The sequence below is a fragment of the Plecotus auritus genome (assembly GCF_963455305.1).
Source record: "Plecotus auritus genome assembly, chromosome: 3".
Lineage (NCBI taxonomy): Eukaryota > Metazoa > Chordata > Mammalia > Chiroptera > Vespertilionidae > Plecotus > Plecotus auritus.
Window position 1 is genome coordinate 93985096 of NC_137772.1, and position 24208 is coordinate 94009303.

The following is a 24208-nucleotide window of genomic DNA, read 5'->3' on the forward strand; positions in this document are numbered from 1 at the left end:
GAAGATACTGTTCAAGTATTTTGTAAAATGTCCCTGGAATGTGTATGATGTTTTTCTCAAGTTTAGACTGAGGTTAGTGTTTTGGGAGGTAATTTTCCTAGATACCTACAGTTTAAAAACACATCTAGACTTCCTCAAACTATTCCATTGACATAACTTATGTATCATTTTTGGTACTGTGCCTATTCTGTATGATCATAGGCGGAAAAGATAGTCTTGAGAAAAGAATATGATGATTAAAAAAGGTATGCTTTAAAAAATAACTAAGAGGTAGATAACATTATAAAGACAGCAAACAGTCATTTTAGTTTTCTTTCTTAAGTAAGCATATTCTCAATTAAAATTACTAAGACAGAAAGTCAGACAAAAATGCATAAATATTATAGTTAGTTCAGTTCTATATACAGGGTTGGGCAAAAGTAGGTTCACTGCTGTGAGTACATGAAACAGTTTATTCTTGTATTATTATTTATTAATTATTGTATTTTCAATATGAACCACCTTCAGAGGTAAAATTTGGGATTTATGTTAATAAATGTTAATCAAGTAAATCAATGTTTTCAAAGCATAATATCATGTGTTTGTCTACCAAATAAGAAAAAAAAAATACGGTACAGTATTCTCGTCTACAGGTCAAAAATAATTTGTCTTAAATCCTTAGAAAATTTATAGTAGATAATCATTCTCAAAGAATTCTCTCTTGAGCAGTGGTTCTCAAACTTTAGTGTGTATTAAAATCCCCTGAAGGGCTGTTCAAACACAGATTCCTGGGCACAATCCCCAGTAGTTTCAGATTCAGTGAGTGGGGCCTGAGAATGTGCATTTCCAACAAGTTCCCAGGTGATGCTGATGCTACTGGTCTGAGGACCACACTATGAAAATCACTCTGTTAGAGTCAACAAGCAAGTTACATTCATTAAGTGCCTATGATGATTAAGGTGTTTTACATATATTACCTTATTTAACTAGTTACAAAATGTTATAAAAAAATATGATTATCCCTTTTGTAAATGGGGTATCTGGGCTCAGAGAGACTGAAAAACTCACTTGAGGAGATAATGGAATTAGGAGGTAAAACTAGAATTCAGATCTTGGATTCTAATGCCCATTTTTTTCTAGTACAACATACTGATCCCTTGTTATCGAAGGAGTGAAATGCATGCATCCTTGGCATGTTCATTTGAAAAGGAGACTGTACCAAGATATGTACAGTGATTAGATCGGGTTAGTAGGGTATAAACTCACAGATTCTTACTGAAAACTGCATAAAGGCTTTGGGTCATGAAGAGGATTCATTTATCTCTAAAGTTCTGAAATAATCAAGGGTGAAGTGAATTTACTGTATAATTAACAGAACAGAAGAAAATGTATTTAATATAGTAATGAATATTCATTAATTACTATTATTTTATTGTTCCTTACAGAAAAAAACACACATTTAAATAAAAGTCCCTAAAAGAATAATCTCATTTACATTTAAGTTTAAAGCATCCCACTATTCTAAGTGTCTGCCAGTGTGTACTATATCACCAATCCCCACTACTTACTCTGGAATTGAAGTAACACAGCATAATGGTCTTCAATACTAGAACACTTATCTCCTTTCACAAAGCAAATCAAAAGCAAAAACATACAAACAAACTAGGCAATTTAAATTTTAAGAAAATGATACATCTCACAGTAAATAAATTGCTAAAAGTGAAGTTGCCAATAATATAAATCTCTGTCACTTTGTTATACTTTATAAAAAAGAACACGAGACACAAAATTATTGGACTGCAAACTTAAAATAGTTAAAGAGATCTAAACTTCAGAATGACAAAACCCCACCCAACTCTACGTCTCTATCAAAACAAATAATTTATATAAGACAGATTCCCTTTTAAATATATATACATATATCAACTTAATACTGTTAATCATACCATAGTTATATTTACTTAAATAAGAATTAAATAAACTACCCAAAATGCTGATTTCATTACACAAAACGTAAGTACTTTAAATCACAATTTTGGGGTGATATATTGAATACATTGGTTCCTGAAACAATATTAACAAGCATATTTTTAATAATATATTTTCATCTATAGGTCAGGTAAAGCTTTATTAAATGGTAAACACGTTTAACAGTGCAGAAGTACAAGTTTCAAAAACAAATACAATCAGAAGATCTGCTGTTCAAATAGTATTTTTTCAAAACCAGGTGGAGGAGTATGATAAAATTCACTGAACTGGCAATCCAAAATTGCACTGTCATCAACTAGAGATAGAAAAAGACAAAATAAATTAGAAGCAAACACCTTAATTTGTATGAATACATAATTATAAAATAAACTGTTTCCAGAATAACTATAATATCAATAGGCAAAAAGGATAAATATATCTACTGTCCAGGTTACAAAACATGATCCTATTGGGTAAAAATAGCCACAACAAAAAACAAAATCTATCAAAAACACTGAGCCGAAACCGGTTTGGCTCAGTGGATAGAGCGTCGGCCTGTGGACTGAAGGGTCCCGGGTTCGATTCCGGTCAAGGGCATGTACCGTGGTTGCGGGCACATCCCCAGTAGGAGGTGTGCAGGAGGCAGCTGATCGATGTTTCTCTCTCATCGATGTTTCTAACTCTCTATCCCTCTCCCTTCCTCTCTGTAAAAAATCAATAAAATATATTTAAAAAAAACCCAAAAAACCACTGAAAGGCTATACATCAAAATATTATTAATAATTATCTCTAAAGGGTGTGACTATGGGTAATTTTTTTTTAAGATTTTTTTAAAATATATTTTATTTTATTTTATTTATTTTTTTTTAAATATATTTTATTGATTTTTTACAGAGAGGAAGGGAGAGTGATAGAGAGCTAGAAACATCGATGAGAGAGAAACATCGATCAGCTGCCTCCTGCACACCTCCCACTGAGGATGTGCCCGCAACCAAGGTACATGCCCTTTGACCGGAATCGAACCCGGGACCTTTCAGTCCGCAGGCCGACGCTCTATCCACTGAGCCAAACCGGTTTCGGCAAGATTTTTTATTGATTTTTGTTTTTTTAGAACGAGAGGAAAGAAGGAGGAGAGAGAGAAACATTGATCGGTTGTCTACCAGGGATCAAATCTGCAACCTTGGCACGTGCCATGACTGAAAATTGAACTGGCAACCTCTTGGTGAAAAGGATGACTCTCAACCAACTGAGCCACACTGGCCAGGGCAGACTAGGGGAAATTTTAATTTTTCCTTATTTGCCAACTTGTATTTTCTAAACTTTCTACAATTAACATTGTTTTAAAGTTTCATTTTGAAAAAAATTATAGCTTCACAGGAAGTTGCAAAAATAATATAAAGTTCCCAGGGGTAACATCTTACACAACTACAGTACAATATTAAATCCAGAAAACTGACACTGATAAAATACTGTTAACTAGTCTTATTTAGCATGTACATGTTTTTACCAACATTTACCCAAAATAAATGAATGCTATAGCCATATAAAGACTTATACATGAATATTTGTAACAGCTTTATTTTATTTTTTCAATCCTCACCTGAGAACATGCTCATTCATTTTAAAGAGAAGGGGCAGAGAGAGGAAGAGAAAGAGAGAAGGAGAGAAGAAGAGAGGGAGAGAGGGAGAGAGGAAAGAGGAAAGAGGGAAAGAGGGGGAGAGAGAGAGAGAGAGAGAGAGCGAGACATCCATGGGCTGCCACCAGTACATAATCTGACTGGGGATCGAACCCACATCCTAGGTGTGTGCTCTGACCAAGAATCGAACCCACAACCACACTGGCCAGGGCTGTAACAGCTTTTATTTTTAATAGCCAAAAACTACAAATAACCTAAATATCCATTAAAAGATGAAAGGAAACACAAATTGTGATACTTCCACATAATGAACTATACTATTTGGCAATAAATAAATGAACAAACGAACAAACAAAGCTGAATTATTAATACTACTAGAGGCCCGTTGCACAATATTCATGCAAGAATAGGCCTTCCTTCCCCTGGCTTCACTCCTAGCCGCCCGGGAGCCAGCACGTCCCTGCTCCCCAGCTGCCTGGGAGCCGGCATGTATCTGCTCCCGGCACGTCCCTGCTCCCGGCCTGCCTGGGAGCTGGCAAGTCCTCACTTCTGTCCAGAGCACCGCTCCTCTAGCTCCCTCTGCCGCCCCCCCACTCCATAGCAGGCATCCCGCCCGTGGCTGCATATGCAAATTAACCCACCATATTTGTTGGGTTAATTTGCATACTCACTCTGATTGGCTGTGGGTGTAGCAGAGGTACGGTCAATTTACGTGTTTGTCTATTATTAGGTAAGATAACACAAATCAATCTTAAAATAATTATGATGAGTGAAAGAAGCCAGACCAAAAAAAAAATACAAACTGAATAATTCTGTTTATATAATACTCTAAAAATGCAAGATAATCTATAGTGACAGAAAGCAGATCAGCGGTTGACTGGTTGGGGCACCCAGCAGGGCCTGCTTGGCCATTGCCATGGTGACCCAGGAGCAGGCAGGCCCCGCAGAGAGCAGAGAACCATGGGGAGCGGCCTAAGCTGTCAGTAAGACATTCCCTGAGGGCTCCCGGATTGGAGAGGGTGCAGGTCAGGCTGAGGGACCCTACCCGCCCCCCCCCCCCCCCCCCGCACGAATTTCATGCACTAGGCCTCTAGTAATACTCTAAAAATGCAAGATAATCTATAGTGACAGAAAGCAGATCAGAGGTTGCCTGGTTGGGGCTGCGATGGGCAGGAGCAGGAAGGATTATAGGGGAGCAGGAGGAAACTTTTAAGGGTGATAAATATGTTGGCTATCTTGACTATGGTAATGACATGGATTATCACTTTATAGCTCTTGTCAAATTGCACAGATATATTTAATGAACATTACTAAATATTTTATATTTCATAATAAATGCTGAAAAAAAGTTAAGTACTGGATTTGACATTCTTGAAGTCATAAGTGATTTTAACAAGGATGGTTTCAGTGAAGTGGTAGTAAAGGCAGCCAAACTGGATTGAAGAACAAATGAGTGATACAATAAAGACAGTAGTATAGGCCAGTGGTCGGCAAACTGCGGCTCGTGAGCTGCCGCGGTTTGCCGCTCTGTTGACTAATGAGTTTGCCGACCACTGGTATAGGCTATTCTATAAAAAATGCAGCCATGTTGGGAAGGATAAACATAGGGCTAGTGGGGGGTAGAGTTTAAGAAAGAGTTTTTCAGATTACAACGATTCAGAATGCTTATAGGCATTGAAGAGAGAGGTTGATGACATGAGATACAGATGAAGAGCTGAAAAAGTGAAGTCCCAGAGTTGGGGAGTTTTAAGTCTAGATTACAGAATGAGTTTTCCGAACATGAAGGGCACCACTTCCTCTGAGAAGGGATGAAAGGAGGCAAGATTGGAGTAGATCCAGAAAAGCTTCAGGAGGGTAGGGAGTGAAGGTCATCTTGATAGCCTGTTTCTTTGTAAAGTAGAGGGTAAGGTCATCTGCAGAGAAGTGAGTAGGAAATTCAAGAAGCATAGTGAAGGTCTGGGATGTTTAGAGATGTAAAGGAACTGCCAAAAATACTGAGAGCTTAGATTACACTGGAAGTCAACTTTGCAATGACACTTTTCTTCAATGTTATACAGTTTTTCTCTCCCCATAGATTGAATGTAAGAACAGACAAAATGAATGGCTGGATTGATCTAGAATTAGGAATGGGATGGAGGACAAAGGGTAAGGAAACTTAAGTTTTACATTTATATGTGATAGTATCAGACTACTAAAATATTTGATTTAATTGCACTGATTTATCAATTCCAATTTATAAAACTAACTTACTATATATAATTTATTACCTACAATTTTATTATATTAAAAATAATGCTGTTGAAGAAATAATGACCGAAAACTTCCCAAACCTGGTGAAAGAAATAGACTTACAAGTCCAGGAAGCGCACAGAACCCCAAACAAAAGGAATCCAAAGAGGACCACACCAAGACACATCATAATTAAAATGCCAAGAGCAAAAGACAAAGAGAGAATATTAAAAGCAGCAAGAGAAAAACAGTTAGTTACCTACAAGGGAGCACCCATACGAATATCAGCTGATTTCTCAACAGAAACTATGCAGGCCAGATGGGAGTGGCAAGAAATTTTCAATGTGATGAATAGCAAGAAGCTACAACCAAGATTACTCTACCCAGCAAAGCTATCATTCAGAATTGAAGGGCAGATAAAGAGCTTCACAGATAAGAAAAAGCTGAAGGAGTTCATCACCACCAAACCAGTATTATATGAAATGCTGAAAGGTATTCTTAAAGAAGAGGAAGAAGAAAAAAGTAAAGAGAAAAATTATGAACAACAAATACATATCTATCAACAAGTGAACCTAAAAATCAAGTGAATTAAAAACCTGAGGAACAGAATAATCTGGTGAATATAATAGAATCAGGGGCATAGAAAGGGAGTGGACTGATAATTCTCAGGGGGAAAGGGGTATGGGGGGTGCGGGAAGAGACTGGACAAAAATCATACACCTATGGATGAGGACAGTGGGGGGGAGGTAAGGGCAGAAGGTGGGGTGGGAACTGGGCAGAGGGGAGCTATGGAGGGAAAAAGGAGAAATAATTGTAATAATCTGAATAAAGATTTATTTTAAAAAAATAATGCTGTATTAGATACAATTTACAGTAATAATTTTATTTACTACTCGTTTATATAATTCAGTCATTCTACTGATATTTATTTCATTTCTCAGGCTAAATGATTTTTAATATTAAACTACATTTCCATTTATTTAAGTAAATAAAGGAATTGCTTTTAGGTATACCCAATATAGAAAGAAAACTAACCTACATAGAGTTTATAAGTACACTTTTGCCCTGGCTGGGTGGCTCGGTTGGAACGCCAACCTATACACTAAAAGCTTGTGGGATCAATTCCCAGTCAGGACCCCTGGAGACAACCAATAGATGTTTTTCTCACATCAATGTTTTTCTCTCTCTCCCTTCTCTCTAAAATTAATAAACATATCCTCAGGTGAGATTTTAAAAAACAAAACAAAAAAACACTTTTACATGCAAAGATACAGAAGGTAAAATCACTGAAAAGTAATTTATTAGAGAAAAGAAGACTAAAAAAACCTTAATTAAAAAGTAAAGCACAGACTCTGACAGTTATTATATTATTAAATATTTATATTAAATATTTATATTTGTTATTATTTTTCTGACATCCCAAACAATATGTCCTCACTAACATTGCTAATTTTTAGGAAATTACTGCAAAAAGTTAATAATTAGTTTTCATTATGGTTCAATTCTAAGAACTTAAATAAGGTAGTTAAAAGATAAAATATTTTTAGATCTACTAAAACCATGCACCTGTTGACTTAAAGTTGATAATATAAAAAATAAAGCAGAATAAAATGATAAAATCATTCTGGCTATTTTTTTTTTAAAGAGAGATACCTTATTTTTTGGCATTTGTCTCAAAATAATGAAGAGAGAGATGAAAAACAATAGGAGTATTGGGGTTAGATGAAATCTAATTGGCTACAATAAATGTTTGAAGATAGGTGGTGGGTACATGAGGGTTCATTATATTATTCTCTTTATTTCTAAACATGTTTAATATTTTCTATAATAAAAATTAAAGTAATTAAGTGGTATAGGGTTATCTCTTAAGTACCCCAATTCTTGCAGGACACATTTATACAGAAACTATAATACACATTTTATTGAGAATAAAAACCTTCCTTATCCTACTGAATACATTTCCTATAAAAAGCCCTTAGCAAAAGTTAACATATATTTAATAATATTTAGAAATATTTTAGCTTACCATAAACAACTGGATACACTGTCCCTCGTATACCTGATGCTGGACAATGCATGTTTTTTCCATTCAAATATACATTTAATTCTACATGGTCATATGTAATACCCTAGGAACAAAAGAAAATATTAAAAATGGTAAAAATATAAATCACAATTATTAACAATTATTACTAAAATGCTGGAAAACACTTAGATACCAAGCACTATTCTAGGCACTTCATATTTACTTATTTAATTCTCACAACAAGACAGGTATTATTATCATCTCCATGTTACAGATGAAGTAGCTAAAGCACACCAAGTTTAAAAAATTTACCTAAGGCTGCACAGCTGGCAAGTGGCAGGGATGGGATTTAAACCTATGCAGAATGGTTTTGGAATACTTATTTTTAATTTGCATATAATTTTAAACTTTTAAAACACTCTTTAAAACTTTGCACAGTAGTTACTGACTGATGACAGAAAGAGAGCTTTCTTTGGAAGAATTAAGAATAAACAGCAGAGATTTTTCAACAGAGAAATCATCACAGACCAAGAAGCAACCACTTTTGACTGTGGATAAATTGTACCACTTTAAAAGATTTTTAGAAGTAGAAAAAGATCTCTTAGATGATCTAGTCTTTACTCCCTCACTTTCCAGTTAAGACAGCAAAGGCTCAGATAAGTCATGGTGTTTAAGGCTATGAAATATTTTCTTCAAATCTTAGCAAAACCAAGTTAAACAATGATTTATTAAAAGTTAAGGAACATTAAGATAAACAAGTTACCTTTGTTTCATTTCAGTTTAGGTATCCTAAATAATAATCCTATATAATAAAAGGGTAATATGCAAATTGACCCTAATGGTGGAACAACTGGGAATGACTTGTTACTATGACCTGCACTGACCACCAGGGGGCACACGCTTAAAGCAGGAGCTGCCCCCTGGTGGTCAGTGAGCTTCCACAGGGGGAGTGCCACTCAGCCAGAAGCCAGCTCATAGTTGGCCAGTGCAGCAGTAGTGGTGGGAGCCTCTCCCACCTCCGCAGCAGCGCTAAGGATGTCTGACTAATGGCTTAGGCCCACTCCCCGTGGCAGGTGGACATCCCCTGAGGGGTCCCGGACTGCGAGAGGGCACAGGCCGGGCTGAGGGAACTCCCCCCTGCCAGTGTACTAATTTTTGTGCACCGGGCCTCTAGTTTAAATATAATAATAATAAAGCTAATTGATAATTGGGATTAGCTTTTTTAATGAAAAGGTCTGTTCACTTAAAAAAAAATCCTATATAATAAAAGTGTAGTATGCAAATTGTCCCCTCGACCGGGATTTCTTCCAGGAGTTCGACCAGGGGGCAGCCACTGGGGACCCTACCAGTGCACAAATTTCGTGCATGGGGCCTCTAGTAATTACATAAAAAGCAGCGTTAACTCTCTTTAGAGCAAGCATGTCAAACTTGCGGCCCACAAGGAATACTTCTGTGGCCCAGCCAATATAATGGTATGTAAGAAACATTTTAATAAAGATTTTATAACTTAATTTTTATAAAATCCTATTATACATAATTATTAATAACGAATTATAATGTTTGCTAATGACTGATTACTATAATCGTGTTTCATTCATTTCCCTTATGCATCTTACTCACAGGCACACCATTTCTCTCCACTAATACTAGCAGTGAATATTTTAGCAGCCGATTGCCACGTCATTAGTCTTGTACTAACTTGTTTGGTGTGCGCAACAGGAAATATTTTGCTTTCAGAGAACAAGAGAAATAGGGTTATTTGTGTTACACTTATTAATTTGTGCAGTTATTCAGTGTCTGGTAAGTGAATGTTCAAGAAAAAATATTAATTTTTATTAAAATGTTCTATTATTTTATTAAAATGTTTTATTATTTTAGATTACTCATTTATCTTAGCCCTTTGTATTCAGCATGTCTCTATCGAAATAAACCTATGTTTCTATGAAAATTGAAGTTTTTGGTTTTTTGCAGCCCATATAAACTTAAACCTTGTTTATTTTGCCATGTTAGCCTTTGAGTTTGACATGCTTGATTTAGAGGACTACAGGAAATCTAGCATTCAGATCAGGTGGTAATCCAGGCACCCTTCACCACCTGGTGGCAGCATAACCTATAGCATAAGGGCAAAATCCCAATACATCCCAATACCAAAGAAAGAAGTGAAGAAGCATGTGAGAACCCCAGCCCCAATCAGCAGCATTTGGTTCAAATATTTTCAAACTTAACCTGTCCTTTCACATGATCTAAAAATTGGTTTGATTTTGACATAATGGTGCATTTATCAATAATTGTTTGCAGGTTTAGCGAACAGGTTCATATTAAACTGTCTGTATTATAACCCTAGAATCACCTTCTACAAGAAGTTACTTAACTTCTCCTAATCTGTCAAATGGTGATAACAATACTACTTATTTCATAGGATCATTATGAGGATTAAACAATTTAATCCCTGACAGGCACTTAAAACAGTGACTGTCTCATAATAAATGCTAGATAAGTATTTGCTCTTATTATTGCATAGAATTTTTACCAAACTTCTCTAAAATTAAATTAAAAATGCCATTTTAGAATGTAGTTTACACTTTTCAAAACTATTTATAAAAGGGAAAAATAAGCATGAACTGTTTCAGGCATGCCTTCCTAGTGCTGTATGGAGTAGGTCACTGTTATTGTATGATTATTGTATGAATATAATCATTGGTTAAATGTTGAAAGCTTATTTTTTCTTGATTTCTCCTCAGAGAATAGTATAAACTGAAATTCTACATATATGAGAATGTTTTTCCTGGCTTATAATCCATTCTACTTTTCCTATGCCATTGTGAGCAATTTGATGAAATTTGTTCTCAAGTGTTTGAACTAGGAAGATAAAATTAATGTGGCAGAGTAATGTCTTATTTTCTTGATTCTGCATATATTTCATCTTTTTTAGTCCTCCTTTTATTAAATGGGCATGAAAATCAATGTCTAGTTTTAATAACGCTGACAGAAAAAATGGCATTCTTAAATCTGTCAACTTGTGGTATCAGTCATCTCAATGAATGAAATAGGAAGGCAAGAATAACACACAGAAGTTCATTACATTAACAAAGAAAAACATTTGTTACTGATTATCCTTTCTCATGTTTGAATTTCATCTTTTAGTGTAAACAGGTTGGCAGCATCAACTTGACTTCGAGATTCTCTTTCAAGAAATAACCATTTGAATAACAGTATTCCATATTATGAACATCTGGCAATGACCTACTAATACAGAACCAACTATTCAAAAGAAGAGAGAAAAGCAGATTTTTTAAAAAGTTTGTCTTTCATCTTCTTTTTTCTTTAGTCAATCTCAGGGGGAAAACATTTTAACAATTTACCTATTTAAAAAAGTGTTCTTTATATTTTTTGAATTGCAGAAAAGAGATCAGACCTTAATTAAAAATTTTTCCACATCTTTCTTCATTCTCTCCAAAATACTGTGTATTTCTTTAACTCAATAACCTGAATTTACCTTGTCTGTGTCATCTTATTATTAGAAACTTTCCCTATTTACAGATTCCTTTCAACTTGGTACCAGAGCCAGGAACTCACAGTTCTGTGTATAAGGGCACTTTTGGTAAAGGAGAACCAAGAACTCTGTTCTCAATCAATAGCTAACAGCCTGAACTCAGTGTACAAGGTTCTTGGATAACACCATCTGAGAGGAAGTATCTGAAAAAGACAGGAAGGGATCTTTGGATAATATTTTCAATAGGGCAGTTTTAGTAAAGCCTTAGAATTTCAAGTCCATTTCTTTGAAAAGTTCAGAAAGTAAGTTTAATAAGATTTAGTTTAATGAAGAGCAGCACTCCTGATAAAATGTTATTCTTTAACAGAAATTCATAAAAAATTAAATAATAAATGTCAAAATTTTCTCTGAGATCTCCAGCTGCAAAAATACCTACTCCGGGTGAGTGAACTTTTAAAATTGTGGGCCAAGATTTCTCTGATGTTAGAGAAGCAGGAAATGTTGATCAGCAGCCAATCTGTCATTAACTCTCCTGAATGGAAATAAGGGCTCACACTGATATCCCTCACCAGCAACAGCTGTAGAAAGCAGACAGTTCGGTAAGGCAGCAGCATCTTCACCAAGTGCTCTCTTTGAAAAATGTACCACCCCATGCTTTGGAATTCAAACCATAAACTCCCAGGCAAAGTACATATACTAAAAGCAGTTCAAGTTTAACAATATACAGTGGAAGACAACTCCTGAAGAAAACTCACCACCACGTCTCCCTCCTGTGGAAGGCTATTGGCTGGCAGCCTGTTTTTCTCCTCGTTGTTGTGGTATAGAGCTCCATCATTTCTCATCACCAGACTGTGCACATCTCGGCCGAGAGGAATCTGATTCAAATTAACTTTCTGAGTTGCAACACCAATACCCCAGATTCCTAAAAATATAATGATATTCCTAAAAATATAATGAACTATTGTTTTGAAATTTATTTTCAAAAATTTATTTTAAAAGTAGTTTGCAAGTTATAGTAGGTTCTCTGCAGACATAGCATAGCCTAGGAGATGAGAATGGGCCTTGGAGTTGTACCTAGATTTAAATCCTGATGTAGCTATGTCATCTTGGGTGAGTTGCTTAACCTCTCTCTGCTTACTCACTTGTGAATTATGGATCCCAACAGTACTTACCTCACAAAGTTATTATAAGATACTAGAGGCCGGATACATGAAATCCAACTGGAGGGGGGGGGGAGTGGGTGGAGAGGGGGGTCCCTCTCAGCCTGGCCTGCGATCTCTTGCAATCCAGAACCCCTTGGGGGATATCCGACTGCCGGTTTAAGCCTAAACCGGCAGTCAGACATCTCTCTCGCAATCCGGGACCACTCTCTCCTTACCACCCGCCTGCTCGCTCCTTACTGTTTGGCTTGCCACTCCTTAGCACTGCATGGAGGTGGGAGAAGCTCCCGCCACTACCGCTGCACTCACCAGAGGTGAGCCCTGCGGCGCTCCTGCTGTGGGAGCGCACTGACCACCAGAGGGCAGCTCCTGCGTTGGGCGTCTGCACCCTGGTGGTCAGTGTGCATCATAGCGACCAGTTGTTCTGGTCGTTCCGCTGTAATGGCCACTGGGCTTTTATATATAGATACTGAGATAATTCAAGTAAAGCACTTGGAATGGTGTAAGTACTAAAATAATGTGTAAGTAAAGCACAGAGTAAATATTAAAAAATATATGAGCTATTTTCATTCTTCTCTAAAAATGATTTTTTAAGAAGCTACACATTGAATTTAAAGAGCCTGGGGGTTCTATTTCTAGCACTATCTCTGAGAAGTGAGAAATTACTATCTTTTGTTTTTGCATCTATATATAATATGTGACAAATAACATATGACCGGATCAATATCATGGAGAAAAAATTATTCATAAAGTATAAAATCATTTTCTTATCCAATACTTGAATCAGTGAATTAAAAACCTTTTGGTCTTAGGCTGACTTTTAAAGCAAGCAACTCTCAGAATAAACAGCTCTCAGCCAAACAGAATACCTAGATCTATGGATTTTGTTTCAAACTGTCTCCTTCCCAGTATTTTTTTTTTTTTAATCAAAATCATTTAGGGAAATTCTATAAATGTAAGAAGATCTGAAGATCATGTTGTCAATCAATTTTTCTGCACTGAGTGAGACCATTAAAAAAAGCTGCATGTTTGAACTTCACTGTCTTATCTTCCTAAATAAATTGACTATTATAATTTACTAGAGGCCCGGTGCATGAAATTCGTGCATGGGGGTTGGGGGGAGTGTCCCTCAGCCCAGCCTGCCCCCTCTCCAATCTGGGACCCCTTGAGGGATGTCCGACCGCCACTGGGATCGGGCCTAAACGGGCGGTCGGACATCCCTCTCACAATCCAGGACTGCTGGCTCCCAACTGCCCTCCCCTGCAGGCCTGGTCCCCCCCCACCCAATTGCCCTCCCCTGCAGGCCTGGGTCCCCCCCAACTGTCCTCCACTGCAGGCCTGGTCCCCCCAAACTGCCCTCCCCTGCAGGCCTGGTCCCCACAACTGCCCTCACCTGCAGGCCTGGGTCCACCCCCCAACTGCCCTCCCTTGCTGGCCTGGTCTCCCCCAACTGCCCTCCTCTGCTGGCCTGGTCACCCCTAACTTCCCACAACTGCCCTCCCCTGCAGGCCATCTTGTGTCCACATGGGGGCAGCCATCTTATGTCTTGGAGTGACGGTCAATTTGCATATTACTCTTTTATTAGATAGGATTTTCCAAAGTAGGACAACTTTAAGAGTGACAAGAAAAAAAGAAAAAAGAAAAAAAGAGAGTGGCAAGAGGTAATATAAAAATATGTAAAACACAGAGTAAATATTTTAAAATATACTAGCTATTTTCATTCACTTTTCTTCTCTAAAATGATATTTTAGAAGATACACATTGAATTTCACAGGACAACAGTTCTAAATGGAGTTACAGGGTCTCCTTATGCTAAGGAACTATGCATGCTGTGATAACATTTTGGCATAACTGTCTCAAGCTTTCATTGAGATCAATGCAATAAATTCCAACAGCACATTTATCCTAGGGACACCATCCTTTATAGAAAATCCACATAAAAATTAGTGTTAAATTTAAGGCTCAGGAAAATATTTGCTTGAGCCTTAAATCAGTATTTTCTTGAGCCTATACCTCAGAAGACAACAGTAAACAGAGACATTTTGCAGCCAGTGAGTTAACTTAGAACTGAATGGAGGACAGATTATATTTATTTCATACACTAAAGAAAATCAGAATTTAAAACTAATTAGAAAACAATCTCCAGAAGAATTTTTATATCATTCAAGCCAGTCGCATAAGAATAGGATTGATTAACTCCACTCTAGTTTTCCTATTCTATACCTATATTACTCCATGCTGTATTTCATTAGAAGTTTCTTCATAATAAAGCTTTATAAAAAAAACTTCCCCATGCCCTGGGCGGTAGCTCAGTTGGTTACAGTGCCATCCCAATGTGCCAGAGTTGCAGATTGGATCCCTGGTCAGGGCACATACAGAAATCAACCAATGAATGCATAAATAAGTGGAACAACAAAGTTTCTCTCTCTCTTTTTTAAAAATAAATAAAATAATTCCCCCATATTCAATACTGCCACAACTTAACTGATTATTAACTATTTTAATATTCATGTAAAATTGTTAACAATTCAAGAAACTCTACAAATTTTTAAAGAAAACATAGACTTTAGACTTCTATCAGATTTCTAAATCTGCTGATTGCTTCAGATAATACTGAATCAGGGTATCTTAATAGGAGCTAAGAGAAAAACTCAGAATCATAAGATTGATTTTATCCTAAAATAAATAGTAAGAATCTATATCTTATATGCTTGACCAAATGAAATGGTGCACCTAGCTGCAAATTAATAATTAATTATATTAATAATAATGCTAGTGCCTCACAATGATCTAGTATGTCCTGTTGTTAAAACACTTACATGGCCCAGCCTGGGTAGCTCAGTGGTTGAGCATTGACCCGGGAACCAAGAGGCCACTGGTTCGATTCCCTGTCAGGGCACATGCCTGGGTTGTGGGCTCAATCCCCTGTGGGGGGCATGCAGGAGGCAGTTAATCAATAATGTTTCTCTCTCATCGATGTTTCTAACTCTCTATCCCTCTCCCTTCCTCTCTCTCTAAAAAAAGAAATCAATAAAAAAATATTTAAAAAAACCACTTTCTAGCTCATGTGAAGAAGGAAAGGAAGGGCAGCTCCGTTACTCCCACTTTATAGAGGTGAAAACTAAATCTAATTAAACTAAATTAACTTATTAAACCAGAATCACACAAAAAAGACATGGAAGAAAATGTCTTCTAAGTAAGAGCTTAGAGCTTTTTTACTACCTCATTAATCTTTTTCATATATTGAAAATTACTCCTAATATTTAGAACAATTAGGACTATACTAGTAAAGTACCATTATACCAACCTGTGGACTGGATTTTGAATTCAAAGTAGCTTTTGTTTTGATGTAAAGGTGCACTGGCTAAACAACCTCCTGTTCCACATATTCTTCTTCCATTTTTTACAATAACAACATCTGTTCCTAAACAAAAAATGCAGACAATGTGTAAAGTTTTGTATTTTCTTATCCAACGATCAAGGCCAATTTCTGTTTTCACTTTTAGCTCTTGGTCAACAACAAAAAAGTACACTATATGTACTTTAAAATATGGAATTAATGATAAATATTTAATTCACTATTTTTTTCCTGAAAGAACATTTATATTTAATATTCATTTGTAGCTACAAATCTTGTTTAATTAGGCAGTTCCAAACCCTGAATTATGCTGATATTTAAAATACTTTAAAAATAAAAAAAAACTTTCTTTAATTTTTAGCCAATAAATCAATTTGATTTCTTAAATCTCTTAATTTAAATAAAAGCATAAACACTTAGAAACTGGTAAATTGGTGTAATTTTCAATTCAATCCAGATGAATTAAAACAATCTACTAAAAGCTGGCTGAATATCTACTAAGTACAAAGTACTATGCTAGTGCATTAGTCAAGGAAGAAATGAAGAGTACATGGAATATGGAAAGAAACATACATCTTTGTTCTTGAAATAGGTAACACTAAAAAATGCTAACTTTAGGATTTTAAAAATGTTTATAAGATAGCTACTATAAATCATATTGCAAATATGTAATAAAGGTTTTAACATCATTAAAAGCATTTTATTTTCATGGAAATTTTTAGTTTAGCTCAAATAACATTTGATAGATGAGACTGTGAGAAAAAAAACTGTAGTGTGACCTCAATACCAATTCTTTTCCAAATCTCAATTAAGGATGTATATAAGAGAACATGAAGAGACTTAATTTAATTCTAATATGCAAGAAATATACTATAGCACCGAGGCATGTGACTCCCAAGATCTGTGGCCAGTAGGAAGTGTAAAAGCCAAGAAGATCTGGCTATTGGAATTACATAGTACTCCTTCTAAGGGGGTTGAATAAAACTAGGGCACAGTAACGAAAGGTATTAGCAGGGAGGCAATTATTACATTAACTCACTATTGAATTAATGTTTAAACAAAAATTATTTGAGATAAATACATAATAGAAATGCAAAATTTTCAACCACAATCACAATTCTAAATTTTCAGACTCTATCACAGACACTCTCCTAAATAAGGTAAAACTAAGATCCTATTATATGATTATTAAAAATTCACTAGCATCCATTTGTTTCTCATTATAAATGTTCAACTCCAAATTCTGAGTAACTTTATAAATAATTTACATCTGGCTGCAAAATATACCTCCAGCAATTTAAACTGGAGAGCACCCAGGACCCAGCTCCTCCTTGATGTAAAGACCATGTAGTGCTTGGCATCTAGCAGATGCTCAGCAAATAACTAATATAAAAATGAATGAATAAATATGCTCTGCTAAGCACTTTGCGGTGGACATGTAGCATCTGTTTCCCCTTTCCCAACAGCCTTCCCTCTGGAGATCAAAACAGTTCCAAGGAAGCTGACTCAATTTTTGGCTTCAGGGTTACAGCTTTGACCTAGGTTAAGTCAATCAATGCATTCCATATTTCTTGGCCACAGTGATTAAGTGAAAAATGGTTATATGAACTAAGCCACTAAAATCAAAGATACTCTCAGGACTTCTGCAGAAAACAAAGAGATAAAGACACTCTCTCATTCTTGCTGGACCTAAATGAGGAAACCCAGGGAGCTGCTGCAAGTTATCAAGGAAGCTGGCCTCCAGAAGAGGAGAAAAGAAACCCCGTCCTAGGCAGCAGTCTTTCCTGAAGCTTGTGCTGCCTTTGTACTTTTTTCAGTTAAATGTACCAATAAATTTCCTTCGTTGTTTAAACAATTCTGAGTTATAATTTTTACTACTTGTAACTAAAAGCATTTTAAGTAAAACACATTTCAAAGAATTATGTGAATAAATGGCATTTTTTCTCAACTGGCAAAGCTCTGTGGTTCCCATACATACTAAAATCCTCTAATGTCAAGCTCCTATAGTAGATATCATCCTAAGGTGCTAAGTCAATAGAAATATCAGAAGACCCTCAATACAATACAGTCTACTGTCAGAACCACAGAACTAACTATGAACATGGTATTATTCTCTAACTTTGATATCATTTATCTCCAAGGCATTCTGCTAGGTACTGAGATATTTTATATAAAAAGATAAGTATATTCAAGGAACACACTGGAGTGATGTGAATAATTAGGGAATTTAGATGTATTCCATTTCTTTTAGCACAAAGATATCCTATATTTGGATCTATGTAAGTTGTACAGTTTTATTAATTAGAAAGTCAAGGCCAATTTGAATACAGTCAGAGCACATCATAATATATAAAAACCCAGGGTCTGTAACATCCAAAACGAACGAAGGCTCAACTGACCGGAAGTCAGTGCTGGGTTGCCGTGACGACCTAGCACTGACTGTCCGCTGCTGCGGGGGCCACGACCCAGCACTGACTGCCGAGGGGGCTGCAGATCAGTCCCGAAGAGACTTTTTGTTGTGGCTGTTGTTTTTATTATTGTTTTGTTTGTTTTCATGTTGTTTTTGGTTAGGTCTGGTTTTGTCTTTTTTTGTTGTTGTTTTAGCACCTGTATAACAGTTGGCATGATGTGGTTGGGTTGAGACTTACAGTCAACAAGCCTGAGGGCTGAGCCCACCAAAAACACAACAATCAAGACCCAAATTCCACAGGACAGCCCACATAACCCATACAAGGGTCATTTCTAGAGCACCCAGCTCAGAAGATCAAAGAGAATATACCACTGGGTTCCACAAGAAGGCCACCCCACCAGACAGGGAGACATAGCACTCTTATCAGATACACAGAAAACACACACAAAGAAATGGCAAAAATGGGGAAACAAAGAAATAGGTCCCAAATAAAAGAACAGGAGGAATAGCCATAAAAACAGCTAAGTAAAACAGTGGCAAGCACTCAATTAGAGCAGCAAAAAGAAAAATTACTTAAAATGCATGAGGACAATGTAAGGGAACTGTGGGACAACATGAAACTGAGCAACATCTGTATCATAAGGATATCAGAGGGAAAAGCAAGCAAGCATGGGATAGAGAACCTATCTGAAGAAATATTGATAGAAAACTTCCTTAACCCGGCAAAGATAAAAGTTATACAAGTTCAGGAAGCACCGAGTGTCCCAATCAAAATGAACACAAAGAGAACCACAGCAAAACACATCATAATTAAAATAGCAAACATTAAAGACAAAGAAAGAATTTTAAGGGCAGCAAGAGAGAGTCAGTTACATAAAAAGCAGTTCCCATTAGACTGTCAGCTGATTCTCAACAGAAACACTACAGACCAGAAGGAAATGGCATGAATACTTCAAAGTAATGAAAAGCAAGGATCTGAAACCAAGACTACTCTATCCAGCAAGGCTATCATTCAAAATTGAAGGGGAAATCAGGAGCTTCCCAGACAATAAAAGGCTAAAGGAGTTTATTACCATCACACCAGCACATCAAGAAATGCTAACAGGACTGTTGGGAGAAGAAGAAGAAACAGAGAGAAACAGAGGAACATAGGCATAAAGAATAAAAATGGTAATAAGTAAGTACCTATCAAGAATAACCTTAAATATAAATGGATTAAATGCTCCAATCGAAAGACATAAGGTAGCTGCCGAAACCGGTTTGGCTCAGTGGATAGAGCGTCGGCCTGTGGACTGAAGGGTCCTGGGTTCGATTCTGGTCAAGGGCATGTACCTTGGTTGCGGGCACATCCCCAGTAGGGAGTGTGCAGGAGGCAGCTGATCGATGTTTCTCTCTCATCGATGTTTCTAACTCTCTATCCCTCTCCCTTCCTCTCTGTAAAAAATCAATAAAATATATTTAAAAAAAAAAAAAAAAAAGACATAAGGTAGCTGAATGGATACGAAAAAAATGACCCATATATATGTTGTTTACAAGAGCCCACCTCAGAACAAAAGACTCACACTGGATGAAAGTGAAGGGATGGGAACAAAAATTCCATACAAATAGAAACAAGTAAACAAAAAAGCTGGGGTAGCAATATTTATATCTGACAAAATAAACTTTAAAACAGAGGTTATAGCAAGAGACAAAGAAGGTCACTACATAATCCTATCTAATAAAAGAGTAATATGCAAATTGACCATCACTCCAACTCACAAGATGGCCACCCCATGTGGTCAAAGATGGCCGCCTCCATGTGGACACAAGATGGCTGCCACAAGATGGCCAGCAGGGGAGGGCAGTTGTGGGTGGTCAGGCAGGCAGGGGAGGGCAGTTGGGGGGGACCAGGCAGGCAGGGGAGGGCAATTGTGGGCAATCAGGCCAGCAGGGGAGGGCAGTTGGGAGGGACCAGGCCTGCAGGGGAGGGCAGTTGGGGGCAATCAGCCCTGCAGGGGAGGGCAGTTGGGGGCAATCAGCCCTGCAGGGGAGGGCAGTTGGGGGTGACCAGGCCTGCAGGGGAGGGCAGTTAGGGGTGACCAGGCTGGCAGGGGAGGGCAGTTAGGGGCAATTGGGCCAGCAGGGGAGAAGTTAGGGATCGATCAGGCTGGCAGGGGAGTGGTTAGGGGGTGATCAGGCTGGCAGGCAGAAGCGGTTAGGCGCAATCAGGCAGGCAGGCAGGTGAGTGGTTGGAAGCCAGCAGTCCTGGATTGTGAGAGGGGTCCCAGATTGAAGAAGGTGCAGGCTGGGTTGAGGGACACCCCCCATCATGCGAGAATTTCGTGCACTGGGCCTCTAGTACTACATAATAAAGGGATTGATCCAACAAGAGGATATAAACCTGGTAAACATATATGCACCCAATATAGGAACACCTAAATATATAAAATAAACTTCTGGAGAACTTTGAAGGGAGAGATCTACAGCAATACCACCACCACCACAACAACAACAACAACCAAAAAAAAACTTATCCAGGGAGGTAAAATAAAAAGCCTGTACTCAGAAAAACTACAAGATGTTGAAAAAAGAGATAGAGGAAATACAAACAAGTGAAAGTATATACTGTGTTCATGTATTGGAAGAATTAACATCATTAAAATGTTCACACTACCCAAAGCAATCTATAGATTCAATGCAATCCCTATTAAAATATCAAAGGCTTTTTAAACAGATCTAGAACAAATACTCCAAAAAATTTGCAGCAAAATCTCAGACATGCCACATAACAGAATTTTCATTGATACATTATCTAGGAGAATAAGAGAAATAAAGGGAAATAATAAACAAATGGGACTACTCAAACTGAAAAGCTTCTGCACAGCAAAAGAAACCAACATTAAAATGAAAAGGAAACCCACTGTATATAAGAACATATTTGCCAATGATACATCTGATAAGAGGTTAATTTCCAAAGTAAATAAAATACTCATACAACTCAACAAAAGGAAGCAAACAATCCAATTAAAAAATGGGCAGAGGACCTGAATAGACACTTCTCCAAAGAGGACATACAAATGGTCCTTAATAAAGAGACTTATTAAAAATGCTCAACATCACTAATTATCAGAGAGATACAAATTAAAGTGACAATGAGGTATCACCTCACACCTGCCAGAATGGCTACCATCGATAAATCAACAAACAACAAGTGCTGGTGAGGATGTGGAGAAAAAGGAACCCTAGAACACTGCTGGTGGGAATGCAGATTGGTATAGTCACTATGGAAAACTGTGGAGTTTCCTTACATTAAAAATGGAACTGCCATTTGACCCAGTGATCCAACTTCTAGGAATATATCCTTAGAATCCCAAAACACCAATCAGAAAGAATATATGCACCCCTATGTTCATGGCAGTGCTATTTACAATACTAAGATCTGGAAACAGCCCAAGTGTCCATCAATAGATGAGTGAATAAAAAAGCTGTGGGACATTTACTGAATGGAATACTATGCAGCTGTAAAAAAGAAGGATCTATTACCCTTAAGACAGCACGGAGGGACCTGGAGATTATTATGCTAAGCAAAATAAACCAGTCAGCGAAAGACAAATATCACCTGATCTCACTTATATGTGAAATGTAATGAACAAAATAAACTGAGGAATAAAATAGAACCACAGGCATGGAAACATGGAACAGACTGACGAATCTCAGAGGAAAGGGGGAAGGAGGGAAGAGGTTAACCAAAGAACTGTGTGCACATGGACACAGACAATAGGGTGGTGAAGGCCTGGGGCAGGTTGGGAACTGGGTGGAGGAGGGCAATAGGGGGATAACAGGAGGACATCTGTAATATTCTCAACAATCAAGATTTTTAAAAGAGAGTATGTTTTAAGAAACATGGGACATTTTCAAATATATGGCATCTTTTTCAAAGTAGCTACCTTAGATACCTTGGAAGACAGTTCTTACTAAAAAGTCAATTCACAATTAATGCAAAAGATCTGGCAAAAAAATGCAAACATTTACAAAAACTATGCCACAGAAAATTCCAATAGAGAAACTCAAAATGGTTTTAAGCAATGCGATATCACCAAAATAAGTGACAACTTTGAAAGAGAAAACATTCATTTGGATGTGAAATGTACAGGCTATTTTGTTAAAGAAAAAAAAAAGCAATCACCTTCTTTAGGTTATCTAATACAACCTTTCACATACCCAAATACTGGTATACCCATACTTATTCAGTGTGCTTCTCATATTTTCAATGGAAGATGAATTTATGCTTGAAATGTACTCTTAACACAACATGCCTTTCCTCTCTTTCATGTTATTCAGTTTCTAAAATCCAATGTCTCTGTGATTGAAGAATTTTAACTTAATGGAAGAAAGGTTTTCTCCATACAGGTAGAAAATTTGGAGATGACATTATTCTACTGAAACTGCTGGCCAGATGTTGAAAAGATTAGTGGAATGAGTACAACTGACCAGCTCTTCATAAAGAAGAGACCAGAGAAAAGGAATGCTCCAAAGAGCAAACTGCAGTAAATCAGGAATTTGGCAGTAGATAAAAAGAGCTAAAGCTGATTGATCATAAATTCCAAGAACTACATATGGTTATCCTTTACTGTGTTCCCAGCACCTAAGAATTGCCTTTGTTATTTCAATGCAATGTCCTTTAGCCAATGAGAGATGTGGGAAAAATCGAAAGCGCCTAAGTACATTTAGAATACAATAATACACAAAAAGACAGTACTCTGAAATAATTGTAGTGGGAAATATCTGCTTCTAGAACCCAACCCATGTCCCTCATAGAAGCATGGAACTATGTGGGAAAAGTCTAAGAATAGAAATAATGTGGTGATAGAGGCTACAGTAGGGAGAGGAAGAATATTAGATAAGAAGTTATATGCCCATTTGAAATTGGGAGGAAAAATCATAGATGCAAAGGAGCAAAGTGCTATTTTATTTTGCAATAGCCTGACCTGTTGGGAACAGGCCAGTCTAGTAAAATTACACCACCTTTGATCGTGACTAAGAAGAAGTAAGGTAATGAGAGGTTTTAGCTGAAATGGCCGAGTGTGATCTTGATATGCGACTTCAGGCTCCGGCAATTTGCCTCGTTTTGACTTTAGAAGATGAAAGGAAAATCACTTCCAAGAAGTCCAGCTTCAACCTATAAATGATGGGCTGAAGAGAAAACTGGCTGTCAGGGCAGAAGGAGCGGGGATAAGACCTAGAGCACTCTGAAAACGTTCAGGTTTTCACTGGAGCTCGACAGTAGGGCACTGTAGGAGCACCGCACCGCTCTCCGCGCCCCTCGCCAGGGGACCTCCGAAGACTCTCAGAAGGCGGAAGCTCCAAGGAGGTTCCTGTGAAATTCCAGTGAAAATGGGTAGGTCCACGCACCCACCTCCCGATGACAGGAGCTGCGTAGCCTTGAACACAGAGCCAGGTCGAGGTGGAGTCAGAGGCGTCTGGAGGAGGTCCGCGACACCAAACGGGGGGTCGGGGCGACGTCGCTGGGGGAGGAGAGGGGGCGGCGCCCGGCGGGGCTGGGCCGAAGGTGGTTCTTCCGAGCCCGTACGCCCCGGACCTGTCAGCGGCGCCCGACCCCGAGTGGGCCGTTGGGTCTGGCGAAGGGAGGGTCCTTACCCATGTGCTGCGTGTCCAACTGCACGGCCGGCATCTCCTTCAGAGGAATGTGCCCCGTTCCGCCGTCTCTGCAGCACCGCAGGCAGCAGAACACCGAGGCGGCCATCACACAGGGACCACTGACTCCTCCGCTGCCTCTTGCTCCTAGACCGCGGCGAGCCCGCCCTCACCCCTCCTCTCCACCTGGCCCGCCCGAGCGCCGGAGGTGTCGGTGTGGAGCGCGGAGGCCCGGACAGCGACGCCCCAGGCTGGGAGGGCGCAGCGCAGGCTGAGATGAAGGCCCAGCGGAAGAGGCAAGGAATGCGGGCGGG

General features: G+C 38.0%; 2 protein-coding genes across 4 annotated transcripts in view; one reads left to right on the plus strand and one right to left on the minus strand.

Annotated features, from left to right (window-relative positions):
• Positions 1-229: 229 nt before the first annotated feature.
• On the minus strand, positions 230-24077 carry SPRYD7 (SPRY domain containing 7). Of its 2 annotated transcripts, XM_080661947.1 has the most exons (5): positions 23898-24077; positions 15800-15916; positions 12088-12254; positions 7840-7942; positions 230-2263 (listed from the first exon to the last, which is right to left on the minus strand). In XM_080661947.1, the coding sequence occupies exons 1-5, from the start codon at positions 24001-24003 to the stop codon at positions 2166-2168; spliced, it is 591 nt and encodes a 196-aa protein (XP_080518073.1). In that variant the 5' UTR covers positions 24004-24077; the 3' UTR covers positions 230-2165. The 2 variants fall into 2 exon arrangements, with proteins under 2 accessions (XP_080518073.1, XP_080518074.1); XM_080661948.1 differs by lacking the exon at positions 7840-7942 and having other exon boundaries at positions 1391-2263; positions 23898-24031.
• TRIM13 (tripartite motif containing 13) overlaps positions 23263-24208 on the plus strand; it is a 139993-nt gene continuing 139047 nt past the window's right edge. The window contains exons 1-2 of one of the 2 annotated variants that reach the window (XM_080661946.1): positions 23263-23637; positions 24046-24190. The gene's annotated coding sequence lies outside the window, so the exon portion shown is untranslated. Of the gene's footprint in view, positions 23638-23779; positions 24191-24208 lie in introns of those variants that run through there. The other variant, XM_080661943.1, reaches the window with a different exon arrangement.